General features: G+C 51.7%; 1 protein-coding gene across 9 annotated transcripts in view; it reads right to left on the reverse strand.

The window, feature by feature from the left end:
* Positions 1-10,547: 10,547 nt before the first annotated feature.
* Positions 10,548-14,279, reverse strand: part of CDCP2 (CUB domain containing protein 2) — a 56,352-nt gene continuing 52,620 nt past the window's right edge. For 6 of the 9 annotated variants that reach the window (XM_063613139.1, XM_063613138.1, XM_063613141.1 and 3 more), the window contains one exon: positions 10,548-11,160. In XM_063613139.1, the coding sequence (XP_063469209.1) occupies positions 10,834-11,160 (327 nt within the window). In that variant the 3' untranslated portion in view covers positions 10,548-10,833. Of the gene's footprint in view, positions 14,165-14,279 lie in introns of all 9 variants that reach the window. The other 3 variants (XM_063613143.1, XM_063613142.1, XM_063613145.1) reach the window with 3 other exon arrangements.

Below are 14,279 nucleotides of genomic sequence, written 5' to 3' on the forward strand. Positions count from 1 at the left end.
AGATGGTGCTGTGTCCAACGCCAGCCCCGGGCTCTGCCAGAGAGGGGAGGACACGCGGCTCACACACTTGAGCTCTGGCTGCTCGGAGCTGCAGGTCCGGTCTGGACATCTGACACCAGCGGGGTCCCCACTCCCAGCATCTCCTTCTGCCTTGAAACTGAACTGGGGAGGGGGGCCAGAGCCCGGGCAGGATTTCCCCAAGTTCAGTTCTGGCTGGGAATATGCTCTTGCACCTCACTGGCACCCCCGGCCCTGGTTCCAGCTCCCTCTATCCTGGCTGTGGGACCACAGTCAAGGTCCCCTCCTCTCTGATTCCTCCCCTGCTCCCTGGGGCTGAAGTTTCTTCTATCAGACCTTAAAGAGGGCTTGGGGGATCCTGGCGAGAGACTTGGGCAGTGAGGGATGCACTGGGCTGGAGGGTCCGGCACACCTAAGTCAGAAATCCCTCTCCTCTGCAGACCTTCTGGGTGACCTTGGGCACCAGGATGAACCTCGCTGAGAGAATTCTGTCTCTAAGGAACCTGATGAAGGCCCCGGTATGCCAGCGGCAGATGGGAGCTCTTTGCTTCCTCTAGGACACAGGGAATTATTATTTTGTGGCAGGGTAGTGTATGCAGGGGGAACCTGGGGAAAAGAAAGGATTTCCACAGCCCTGATAGAGCTGGGATTATCAAATGATGAGATCTGCATCCACAGAGAAGAAAGGGGTGAGCCAGTCTCAGAGCCCATCTGACTCCTTCCAACCCCACCCAGCCTTTGGCCTGGCACCCAGCCCTGTGAGCTCCTTCACTCTGCCAAGGTGTGGCCGAATCAGAGGAGGAGTGGGTATCCAGGAGCATGGGCTGTGGCCTGGGCATTCCTGCTTCCGTGCATATCTGGGTCTGTGTGGAAGCATGTGCAGGAGGGTATCTCTCCACGTGGCCGAGAGTGTACACCAGGGGAGCCTGGTGGTTTGGGTTGAAAAATCCCAGTGACATTTGTGGGCCTTGTGACTTTGTCCAAGCTCTTTACCTCAATGTGCCTCTATTTCCCCATTTATAAAATGGAGATAGATGATGGCCGGGCGCAGTGACTCATGCCTGTAATCCCAGCACTTTGGGAGGCCAAGGCAGGTGGATCACTTGAGGTCAGGAGTTCAAGACCAGCCTGGCCAACATGGTGAAACCCTATCTCTAATAAAGTACAAAAATTAGCTGGGCATGGTGATGGGCACCTATAATCCCAGCTACTTGGGAGGCTGAGGCAGGAGAATCGCTTGAATCTGGGAGGCGGAGGTTGCAGTGAGCTGAGATTGAGCCACTGCACTCCAGCCTGGGCAACAGAGTAGGATTTCATCTTAATTAAAAAAAAAGATGGAGATGATGATGATAATAATAACTGAATAAAAACAGATCTCACAGGGATGAAAGCAATGACACAAGTAAAAGCAGTTAGCTGAGTGCCTGGTGGCACACGGTTGGTGTTCAAAAAAGTGTTAATAACTATTTTGTGTATGCAGCTGCACTACATATTCCTTCATTCATTTTCATTCATTCGATGAGTCCCTCTCTGTGCCTGGCTGGTCCTGTGTTGGAGACAGAGGACACAGAAATGAATCGGACAGGGTCCTTGACCTCCAGGAGCATCCAGGATGACAGGGGAGACAGATCTGAACACTGATGGTGAAGCAGAGCAGATGATGAAAGAGGAGCCAGGAGGCAGGAACAGGGAAGAGGCCCCTGGAAAAGGAGGCGCGCCACCTCTCGGATCCCCACGCTCGCTGTGGCACCAGTTCCGCTGGAGCCTTCATTGTTCCTGAACTGACCACCTGCCTTCCTACCTCCAGGCCTTTGCTTGTGCTCTGTCCTCTGCCCAGAATGCCTTCCCTTGCATTCTGCCTGGTCACTGCCGTACATCTTTAAAAGATTCAGCCTCAACAGTACTTCCTCCCTCCCACTCAGACTAAATGGCTCTTGGCTTTGACCACCACACGGATCAGAGATGACCCACACCTACAGTCTCTGGGAGCTACTTGTTTCCAACCCTAGATCCATCATCAACTTACTGGGTCACCTTCAGCATTTGAATTTACCTCTTAGGCCTCAGTTTCCCCTCTACGAAATGGGCAACACCTCTTTCTCAGGACAGATAAGAGGATCAAAGGGCGGAATGTCTGGGGAAAGCACTTCGCAAACTGTAAATCTCTGGGCACCTGGACAGGGGAGCTGTTATTTGAACAGCTTCCTTTCCTCTCTTGGATGGGAGCCAAAAAGCGTGTATACCCCACCGGTTCCGGCTGTGTTTACCTGGAGCTCAGGTGTGGGGCTGTTTCTGTTTAGGGTTTGTTTGTGTTTGAGTTCAAAGGCAGGGAAACTCCCTCGTGCAGGTGATGTGGGCGGAGCCTGGTCAGCACAGTTGCCAGGGGAATCCCGAGGGCTGGGGGCCCTGATCACCCCCCACGGTGATCAGGCAGAAACTCACGCCCTGGAAGGAGAAAGGGCAGTGAGATTGCACTGCAGGGACAGGATGTCCTTTGGAGTCAGGTGACCTGGGTGCAAGTCTGGCTCTTCCGGGGAATCTTAGGCCAATCACCTTCTCTCGGGGGCTTCAGCTATAAAGTGAGTCCATAGGATTTATAATTTGGGAAGCCTCTTTTACCCTGGGAGGCCTGGGGGAATCAAGTGGAGACCAGGAGCTGGTGTGACCACCCAAGATCTCCCAGGCCTTGACCCTGCTGCGTGGGAAGTCCCTCCCCAGACAGGCCCTGTCCCCACCTGCCTCTCTGGCTTCGTTGCCTCCGCTCTCTCCTTTCCACTCTGTGCTCCAGCCACCCGGTGAACTCAGAGTCCCCTCAGGCTCCCCAAATCTCTAATCTCCTGCCTCCCCCAGCCCCTGGTCTGAAGTGCCCTTCCTGCTCTTTCTCCTGTTCGGTGTCACCTCTCAGGACCCTGCCCAGGCATCACCTCTTCCAGGCCGTGTTGGGGCTTCTGTTCTGGCCACAGTACTCATTTGCTTTGAGTCACTGTTGGTTTATGGGCAGGTCTCCCCAAACCACTTATATTTGCCACTGTCTACCCTACAGCTCCTGGGTTCAGGGCCCGGCACCCAAAGGCATGAATAAATACCCCTGGAGTGTCCTTCGGTTGGTGGGGCCATCTGGGAAGTGCATGTGGTTTCACAGGAAGAGCCTCCAGGAGGAAGTGAGCTCAGGTCTCCGCTCCATCACTTACGCCCTCACAAGACAGCAGGCAGAGTCTTCCCTAAGCCCCTAAGCTTGCTGAGCCCCAGCTTTCTCACCTGTGAAGTGGGGGAATTGTGAGGGTTACAGTGGGTGCATGCCCGGGGGGGCTCAGTGACCAGAACCCACTGCTACTGTGTCTCCATTGCTTCCAGCAAGTCCAAAGGAGATGGCGTCCTTGGCTCTCTGCAATGCGCTCTGCGGAGCAGCAGCCAGGGAGGCTCTGAGTAGCCGTGAGGTCTAGGCCCAGTTGGGGCCAGAAAGCCAGAGCTGCCTTCCCAAAGGTGCCCAACTCCCATGGCTGGACGGGCTTGGAAGAAGCCAGCAGAGGGCAGTGAGCCCTGCTGATTTTCCAGGAAGGAGGCCTGGACTTTGAAGGGGACCATCAGGTGGCCCTGGGAGGAACTGAGGCTCAGTGTCCAGGTCAGCAGGGCCTGGCTTGCTCACTGTGTTTCTGGTGCCTGCATGAGCACAACAGGCAGGCCCGTCAGCCGTGAGTTCCTGGAAGACTTGACTGGGAGCAGCTCTGAGCTCTGACAAGGCACCTGCCGTGGGGCAGCAGTTTGTTGGGGCTTCTCTAGGGCCTCAGGAGCCAGAACCCATTTTACAGCCTCCAAGGGGGACTGTATCTTAATGGTCAATACTTAGGGAGCCTGTACTCCGCACTGGTCACTGTACCCAGAAAAGGAGTCAGAGTTCACGTGCAGAAGCGGGGACTCTGAAATGGAACCACCAGTTTGAGGCCTGGCTATGGTTACTGTGGGTCACTCTCCACGCCTCACTCCCACCAGCACTGAGACCTGGGCAATTAACACATATGAAGTGTCTAGAACAATTCTTGGCTCCCGGTATTAGCCTTCACCTAATGGGAGCTATGAGCTGTGACCTTAAGCAAGTTATCCAAATTCTCTGTGCCTCAGTTTCCTCATCTGTGAAATGGGGCTCCTAACAGTACCCACCTCACGATGTTATTACAAAGGCTACGTGAACTAACTTATGCAAAGCGCATAGATTCTTAGAACATCAGGCGCACAGTGCTCTGTGTGCTGTGTGAATACTTGACATGTATTTTGTTACAGCTGCAAATGTGAGTTTGGTTGTGACCTGTTTTCTCATGACCTCCCTCACATGCTCTACTGTAATGGTTGAGGTTTGAGCTCTATGGGCCAACATACTGCCTGGGTTTCTGGGTTTCTATCTTGCCTCTATCAATTCTTTTTTTCTTTTCTTTTTTTTTTTGAGACGGAGTCTCGTTTTGTTGCCCAAGGTTGAGTGCAACGGCACAGTCTCAGCTCACTGCAACTTCCACCTCCCAGGTTCAAGCAATTATCCTGCCTCAGCCTACCAAGTAGCTGGGACTACAGTTGTATGCCACCATGCCCAGCTAATTTTTGTATTTTTAGTAGAGATGGGGTTTCACCATGTTGACCAGGCTGGTCATGAACCTCTACCATTTCTTAGAAGGAATAATAATAGTTACTGTTTAGAGAATTAAATGAGAAAATAAATGCAAACAAATCTAGAAAAATGCCTGGTATAGAGTAAATCTCAATAAATGTTCCTACTATTAGTCTCAATTTACAGATGAGGAAACTGAGGCTTAGAGAGGTTTTGGAATATGACTGAGCTTCCAGACACTGAGTGGCAGGGCCAAGATAGGAACAACTCCAACCCTGTCTCCTGAAACCATGTACCTCATTCCTCCCTGGATCTGAACACCCCAGCCTGGGTCCTGGCTCGTGATGGGTACTGGGGAAGGGTGTCCCAAAGGAGGCACGGGGAATTGCTCGGCCGATAGACCAAAGTTACTCAGGTGGAAGGTGGCAGAGACAGACTGGAATCCAGAGCTCAGCTCACTGTGTCAAGCTGACATTTTCCGACAGTGTGTCTGGTTCCAACAGATCAAGAGCCTTTCTACATGGTGGGCTGTGTCCCAGAAGAAGAGTCAATAACAGAAAAGAATATTCACTTGCCCCTCCTGGTCCAGTGGGTGCCCTTGTTCTGAAGCCAAGGACACAGGGGACCGCTTCCACAGTGGTTCCAAGAGAAGCAGCCGGTGCCATCTTGGTGCCTTAAATAGTAACTTCCCAGCCTGTCTTTCCAGCGTTGCCCCCAACACACCTCCCAGCACCCCCCTACAGCCGTCTTCCTGGCTCCCAGGCATGACAGGCTCTTTCATGCCTCTTTGCATTTGCACATGCTGTTCCCTATGCCTGGGATGCCATTCACCCTCCTCCCTGTGCCTGATGGATGAGTCTCCTGGTGATGTGAGTCCTCCCTTGGTGCTCCTCCAGCACTTATACAAATTGAGTCATTCATCTTAACCCTGTCTTGTTCTCAAAAGTCTTTGACACAAAAGCACTTTGTTTATTTCTCTGTGAGTCTCCAGGTCCTGTGGCTGGCTGTGCCCCTCCATGGAAGCACATGTCTCCTCCCCTCACCCTTCAGACCTGAGGATGGTAAGGGCTCCTCACTGTCACTCACCCCAGGTTCTCCACTCTCCCTTGTGGCTACTCTCTTTTTTTTTTTTTTTTTTTTTTTGAGACAGTCTTGCTCTTGTCAACCAGACTGGAGGGCAGTGGCGCGATCTCAGCTCACTGCAACCTCTGCCTCCGGGGTTCAAGCAATTCCCCTGCTTCAGCCTCTGGAGCAGCTGAGACTACAGGTGTGCGCCACTACATCCAGCTAATTTTTGTATTTTTGGTAGAGACGGGGTTTTGCTATGTTGGCCAGGCTGGTCTCAAACTCCTGGCCTCAAGTGATCTGCCTGCCTCGGCCTCTCAAAGTGCGGGGATTACAGGTGTGAGCCACCATGCCCAGCGGCTTCTCTGCCCCCTGCTCACACCTTTGTCAGTTATATCTTTATTAAATGCTCTTCAAATTCCCAATTTCAGTGGACTATCTCCTGTTCCCACCACCCTGACTGATAGATGGACAGATTCTTCGAGCACTGTGTGCCTTACAGCTGCATTCATGCATATCTCTCCCCATTAGACAGTGAGCTCCTGAGGCCTGGGGGCAGGCCATGCCTGAGCCAGTCTGCATCTCTGTGCGGGAGGACACGGAGAAGGCACCTGAGAAATGCCCTTGACTTAGATTGCACCACAATACAGTCATCCCACACACAGGACTGAATGACTTGAATGAAGTTGAATTCATCCATTCATTCGCTCATTCAACCACAGATACTCATTGGGTGGCAGGGGTGAACAAGATGAAGATAGCCTCATGAAGCTGGCTTTGCAGTGAGGGGAATCAAGCATAGACAAGCAGAAGCAGATAGCTAATGGCATTTCAGATGGTGATACCTGCTAGGAAGGAAATGAAGCAAAGCAAAGGGGTACCAGGGACGGGCTGGGGACGCTATTTTAGGTAAGTGGTCGAGGGGTCATGTGAGTAGAAAGGGACACGAAGGGGCCGAGTCAGGAGACGCTGTGGTGGAAGAACATTCCATGTGGAGGACTGTGGGTGGAAACAGCCTTGGTCTGTTGGAAAACAGCAGGGAAGCTGGGAGGTGGGATAGGGGGTGGGGTGGGGACTTGGGAGGTGGGATAGGGGATGGGGTGGGGACTTGGGAGGTGGGATAGGGGATGGGGTGGGGACTTGGGAGGTGGGATGGGGGTGGGGTGGGGACTTGGGAGGTGGGATGGGGGTGGGGTGGGGACTTGGGAGGTGGGATGGGGGGTGGGGTGGGGGCTTGGGAGGTGGGATGGGGGGTGGGGTGGGGACTTGGGAGGTGGGATGGGGGGTGGGGTGGGGACTTGCTTTCTTGTTAGACCTCTCCCAACTCTGGGATCTGAGGACTCCTCGGGGAAGCCCTTACCCAGGCCAGAGCCCACCAGCCAACCACTTCCTGATCCATCCAGGGGAAGCCCCACACAGGGTGCTCTCTCCATGTTCTCTCACTTAATCCTCATGATAATCTGGTGAGGAGGGTGTTTCTACCCCCATCCTACACATGAGGAAACCGAGACTCAGAGAGGTTAAGCAACCTACCCAAGGTCACACAGAGTCAGGGAAAGAACTGGAAATGAACCCAAGTCTGCCTGACCTGCAGCCCAGAGAGTGTTTTCCCAAGACCAATGCATCCATTTGCCAGGGACCTTTCTTCAGTGACATCAGCCTTGCTGGGACAGGCCGGTAGCAGGATTCAAAGCTCCCATTCAAGGGTTGGCATGTCCCATGGTCACACAGCCTATGGGGAGGGAGCTGGGGTTCAAGCTGGCTCTTTCCACAGCCCCTCACTCTGAAAAGAGAAAATTGGTAGGTGAGCAAGCAAGCTGTGCCGTGCCCGCCGTGCCCGACACTCTTCCAGGGCCAGGGCATGTTGGCTAATGGGTATCATTTCAGCCCTTTCATTTCTAATAGACACTGTGCTGTCATAAAGACTGTCATTTTCCACAGCTCACACAGATAATCAACATGCTGGCTGCCTGGAGGGCTGGGAATGGCAGTATTTGGGCACATCTGTGAAGATAAAACCATCCTCTCATTCTCTACTATTTCAATCCTTGCCCAACCAGACACAGCTCTTGCATTTGAGGGCATTGGCCTGAGATCCCAAGAGGCTCCAGCCTGCTGCACGATGCCCCCAATTCAGGGGAGAACTAAGTTCCAACATTCCATAGCCATATGACCTTGGGCACAGCACTTACCCTTCTGGAGCCTCACTTTCCCCGTCTGTAAAATGGGGGCAATTAGGGCTAACTTGCAAAGTGTCTGAAATGAGATTATTACCATGGACCTGTGAGTCCACTTAAAAGCTCTGACTTAGAAACCCAAGTTCTAGGCCCAGCCTTGCCATTGATTTGCTGTGTGACCTTGGGGGAGCCATGTTGAACACCTGCCACGTAGTTGGTGCTTAGGAGGTGGTAGCTAGGACAGTGATGGTGCTGAAGGTATGATGTTTGTCACATTTTGCCAATAAGAAAACTGAGGCCAAGGACAGGCATGGTGACTCACGCCTGTAATCCCAGCACTTTGGGAGGCCAAGGCAGGCGAATCACTTGAGGTCAGGAGTTCGAGATCAGGCTGGCCAACATGGCGAAACCTCATCTCTACCAAAAATACAAAAATTAGCCGGATGTACGCCTGTAATCCCAGCTACTCGGGAGGCTGAGACAGGAGAATCGCTTGAACCCGGGAGGCAGAGGTTGTAATAGTGAGTCGGGATTGTGCCACTGTACTCCAGCCTGGCAATAAAGTGAGACTCCATCAAAGAAAGAAAGAAAGAAAGAAAGAAAGAAAGAAAGAAAGAAATAAAGAAAGAAGAAAGGAGGGAGGGAGGGAGGGAAGGAAGGAAAGGAGGGAGGGAGGGAGGGAGAAAGAAAGAAAGAAAGAAAGAAAGAAAGAAAGAAAGAAAGAAAGAAAGAAAGAAAGAAAGAAAAAAAGAAAGAAAAGAAAGGAGGAAAGAAAGGAGGAAAGAAAAGAAAAAAAGAAAACTGAGCCACAGAAGGAAATGGGCTCATGAAGATGAAGGCACCTGGCTGGTGAAGGTAACTGCTTGAAGGTACCTGGCTCAAGACTGACAGTGAGAAGGTGGGTAGGAGAGAAAGAAGAAGGGGGCTCTACTCCCAACACCCTAGGGCAGATTCAAGACTCTCCTGCCGGCACACCTACCCTGACAAAAGTCCCTAATTCACTAGAAGAGCTTAAACCCATTTCTAACTCTTCTAGTTGGACTTGAACCCATTTTAATTCCTAATGTCCAGGCAACTTCATCCCTTGCTTAATTCATTTCTTACTTTGTCGGCTCTTCCTCATTTTTTTTCCAAGTTACCAACGCATCTGTCCCTCTCCCTCCGCAGTTCTGCTCTCCCACACCACACGCCTCGCACGCAGGAATCTCAACTGGCGTGTGTGCTGCTGTGTGCCTGGAGCCTCTGCCACAGCAACAGACACAAACTCTGGAATCCAGTGGATGCTTGTTGGGTTGTTGAGTGAATCATAATTGGGCCATAGTTTTTTTTAACTTGATGCCAGTGGGCAGCATGGTCAATCTGGAGATTTCTGCTATTGTGAAAGGACTCTCTGGAGTGATCATTATGCAAATACAAAGATGAGCAGGGGGGAAATGGTGTATTATAAATGCACTTTTTGTTTATTTTTCATTAACAAGATTGCTTCACTTCTTGGTGTCAAGGAGAGCTCTGAGAAGGATGGATCAATTTGCATAATAATCCCAGAGGTCTTCTCATGAGGAAGGGTGCGAAACCCAACCCCAGCTCCCTGTGATATGAACTTAGAAAATGTGAGTGGACTGGAGTAGCTCTGAGTAGACTGGAGTAGCCCTGACTGAAGTCCAAAGGCAGGAGAGGGTACAGAGGGCTCCAAAGAGAACTCCTCTGGGGAGCAAAGATGGGCTGGTGATCTGAGCTTGGCATCAGGGGCAAGGACAGAGAAGTGTGGGACTTCAATCAGCTTTTGTCAAGGATCACAGACATTTAAGGAAAAACTCCAACATGAAAGGGAGACACCAGCCTTCAGCTCCAGTCTCATGACTGAGCACAGTGTGTGGCCTGCCCCGGTTTATATGGGGCTGTGACCCAGCAGGGCTTCGCCACCTCCACGGACAAGCATCTGCCAAGATGTGCAGGTCCAGCCTTTGACACTGACACCATGTGGCAGGGGCTGAAGTGAGGGGACTGGATGGGATTTCGGCTCCCTTTCTCTATTCCTGGAGTTTGGAGGCAGAGCCAGCTTGCTTTAGACAAAGTTCCCAGGGTTCCTGGGTCAATTCAGGATGGTGAAGGCCCCTGAATGGATACTTCATTAGCTTCCTGCTAATGAAGGTCTCAGATGAGCAATTAATTGGAAAAATAAGGCCGGATGCAGTGGCTCACACCTGTAATCCCAGCACTTTGGGAGGTCAAGGCGGGCGGATTACCTGAGGTCAGGAATTCGAGACCAGCCTGGCCAACATGGTGAAACCACATCTCTACTAAAACTACAAAAATTAGCCGGGTGTGGTGGCGGGCGCCTGTAATCCCAGCTGCTCGGGAGGCTGAGGTAGGAGAATTGTTTGAACCCGGGAGGCAGAGATTGCAGTGAGCCAACATTGTGCCATTGCACTCCAGCCTGGGCAATAGAGCAGGACTCTGTCTCGAAGGAAAATAAAAGAGAAAAGAAAAGAAAAAAGAGAAGAAAGAGAGAAAGGCAGGAAGGAAGAAAGGAAGGAGGGAGGGAGGGAGGAAGGAAAATTAGTGGTGCCTTTGTTTGTACCCTGAGTTGGTAAAGCACCCATATAAGTTATAGAATGAGTCAGTTTTATCTACACTCTGCCACCAGTGACCACAACTATCCAAACTGACAAGTAACACACGTGGGAGAGTTCTTTTCTACAGCAGAATATCTTTAAAATTAATAACAGCAATTGAATATACATATACACAGCATGCTACAGATTACAAAGCTCTTAGCCATCTCTGCCTGCCTCTGAGCCTCATGCCAGTCCTGTGAGATAGCAGGGCAGAATGATTGTCCCTAGGAAATGGAAGCTCAGAGAGGGACATGACCTGCCCATGGTCACCAAGTCAGCAAATCCCCATCCCACCCCTGTTATGGGTCCCTAAGCTGCCTCCCAGGCATGTCAGATGCCAGGTCCCTATACTGTCTATTCAAAGCAGCATCAAGACCACGATGGCAATAACCATGAGGATTCCAGCCAGGATGCAAAGGCCCAGGAAGATGATGTCACTGGTATCCTGGGCCACCATGCTCACTGGGCCCTCCAGTGCCTCGGCCTCATCCCTGGGTGGTGCTTCCTGAAGGTGCTCCGCAGTGGCAGCATAGGGCCCCAGCCAGTGAGAGCCAGACAGCAGGTGGACAGAAGCCTCCTTGCGCCGCGGCTCACAGCGGACCTCGTACTCATGGATGTCCTCCCGCCCCGCGGCCGAGAAGTCGATGTACAGCACGCTGACAATCACTGAAGTGTTGTTTCTTCTCTGTGGGGTCACAGGGTACTCGTCACACCTGAAGGAGCTTGGGCTGACCTTGTTTCCCTATATATGTGGGGGTCTCAGTACCGGGGGGGCAGAGCCCGAGGAGCCTGTGTTCTAGTCCTAACTCTGAGCCTCAGTGATCCCATCTGTAAAAGGGGTACCGTGAGGGTAAGCTGTCTGGAAGGACGATATCAGATTTGATGCCAGTGTTTCTCTGGCTAATGTGCTGGGGCCATTTACCATGGTCCAAGCTCTATATTTTAAGTATCTTATTTAATTCTCACAACAACGTTCTCTTATCGGTACCATTAAAACCCCCATGTGGCCAGGCGTGGTGGCTCACGCCTGTAATCCCAGCACTTTGGGAGGCCAAGGCGGGTGGATCATGAGGTCAGGAGATCGAGACCATCCTGACTAACACAGTGAAACCCCATCTTTACTAAAAATACAAAAAATTAGCTGGGCGTGGTGGTGGGCGCCTGTAGTCTCAGCTACTCGGGAGGCTGAGGCAGAAGAATGGCGTGAACCCGGGAGGCGGAGCTTGCAGTGAGCCGAGATTGCGCCACTGCACTCCAGCCTGGGAGACAGAGCAAGACTCCGTCTCAAAAAAAAAAAAAAAAAAAAACCCATGTCACAGAGGAGGAAACTAAGGCTCCGAGGTTAAATCCCTTCCCTGAGGTCACACAGCATACAAGTGACAGAGCCCATATTCTCACTCAGATCTGCCCAACTCCTAACTGTGCTCTTGGCCATCACATCTTACTCAAACAAAAGAATATAGAACCACAGGGGGCTTTTCAAAGCATCGACTCCAATCCCTCATCCTTGGCAAATTTACAGATGTGACTACTGAGGCCTGGAAGGGCAATGACTTGCCCAGAGCTAGGTCAGAAGCCAAGTCTCCTGCCTCCACCTTAGGAGCTTTGTCCCCAGTGCTGTATGGTTTCCCCCTGCAGCCTTTTCTCCCGATGATATCTGCAGTAGGTATCCTGTGTTGAGTCCCTGGCCACCCCAGGAACAGCAGCCTAGTGTCGGGAAGAGCCATCGAGGAACGAGATGTGGAGGCCTGGCACCCTGCTGCCCTCCCCACCGCAGATGAAGGAGTCGAGTGGCCCTGAGACGATGGGCCTGCAGGCCCAGGCTGGAGGGCAGCGTTGTGGTGCGCGGTCTGGCGTGGTCAGCAGTGATGCAGAACTCCTCTCCCAACCACGCCCAATCTGCAGCAGCCACTGCCTTCTTCAGGGTTTCCTAACTGGCCCCAACTAGCAAGTAGCACTTCTGAGAGGACGCTTCTAAAAATCAAAGCTGCCTAGCAGAGTCACAGCAGCCGTGAATAGTAGGAAGTCCCCAGCACCAGAGACTGGGTGACCCTTTTGGGGAAGGGTTGAACAGGTATCACAAATCAGGAGAGTTCTTTTTTTTTTTTTTTTGAGACAGAGTCTTGCTTGTTGCCCAGGCTGGAGTGTAGTGGCACGATCTTGGCTCACTGCAACCTCTGCCTCCTGGGTTCAAGCGATTCTCATGCCTCAGCCTCCTGAGTAGCTGAGATTACAGGAGTTCACCACCACACCCAGCTAATTGTTGTATTTTTAGTAGAGACGAGGTTTCATCATGTTGACCAGGCTGGTCACAAATCAGTTTTATGGACTAGGTGACTTTATGTGTCTCTTCCAACTTTGGGCTTCCAAAAGGCTCTGATTCCATGTCCCCAAAGGAGCTCCTGTTCCCATCTGAGAACTTGTGCCCAGGATTTTTGGGATATAGAATTAGGACACTGGGGAAAGAAAGACTCCTGAGAGTGGAAGAGGACCCAGTGAAAGGCCAAAGTAAATCTATATAATAAGGAAGGGAGGGAAAAATCAGAGAATGGGGGTGGGGGGAAGCTTTAGGGGGTTTTGATGAGTGACAGACTTGACAAAGAAAGAAAAGCCACACAACATGGGGTGTTGATGGCCGTGGAGGGAGTCAAGTCTCTAATGTTTTTAAAGAGATGCACGTGAAGATTGGCATTACTTTTTATTGCTGTCAGCTGTTTGAGCTGCGTATCTTCTAAAGCAACTCTATGCAAAGACTGATCCTTGAGGGTTTAGGATTTATAAGGGTTACACTAAGAATCCATGAATCTAAGGTTTTCTGATTTTATGTTTCCAAGATACTGACCCCAAGATTTCATGGTCCTGTGGTTCTGAGTTCTGGTGGTGGTTCTGTGACTATGAGACAGTGAGTGTCTATGAGTGCTTGGTTCTAGGATTTCCTGAGTCCCTGCTTCTTGGATTCTTTGTCTCCATCATTCCATGACTTTATGGAATGTGGTTCTGTCCCAAACAAAACCCCTGGGAGACTTAGGGCATGGAATAGGGGGAGGGCAGAATACCTCGGCAGCCAGGACTGGCCCCCTACCGTCCTCCTCTTCTTAGGTCGAAAGGATGGTGGCTGCCAGGAGGCTGGGGCAGGCAGAGGGTGGCCTGGAGGGGCCAGAGGCATACATGTGGCTAATGTTGGGAGGCGGGGGAGGGTTTGCTGCAAAGCCCCTGGATTTCAAGGCTGGAGAGTCTTCCAACAGAGGCCACTGTTCCTTTTCTGCATACCCCACTTCCTGACCTGTCCCTAAGCATACAAATATCCAGGGTGCTTGAGCCACTGTCCAGTGACTCTCTGAGGGCCCTAAGTCTGGGTTCACGGCCTCCAAAATACAAGGGTAGTAGGGAAAATGGACTTGTGAGCCTCATAGCCTTTTGAGGGAGGGGATCCTGTGCCTCGAAAGGGCCTTTTGTGCTGTGGAGCCCAGGGATGGATTTGGATCACCAGGTGGGGGATGGGTAGGAGAAGCAGGGCTCCCACACAGATCTGCATATTAAAGGGGTGAGGTCTTCAGGGTTCTTGGGGAGCACTGAAAGGAAAGGGGAGGAACAGCAAAGAAGAACTGCTGGCAGCTCAGCCAGCAGGGCCCGTGTAGCAGGAGTGACCGGTAGCGTCTTCAGGTTGCTGTGGGGTTAGGCAGCAGCAGCTGGGGTTAGGAAAGATATTTGGGAAGAGAAGAGGAAGAGAGCTTGGAACCAGAGGGACCCCCTCTCCTCTGTCTCTCCTACTGGAGTTCTTTCTACCTTTACCCTGAGCAAATT

This window comes from Symphalangus syndactylus, chromosome 19, assembly GCF_028878055.3.
Source record: "Symphalangus syndactylus isolate Jambi chromosome 19, NHGRI_mSymSyn1-v2.1_pri, whole genome shotgun sequence".
Taxonomy (NCBI): Eukaryota; Metazoa; Chordata; class Mammalia; order Primates; family Hylobatidae; genus Symphalangus; species Symphalangus syndactylus.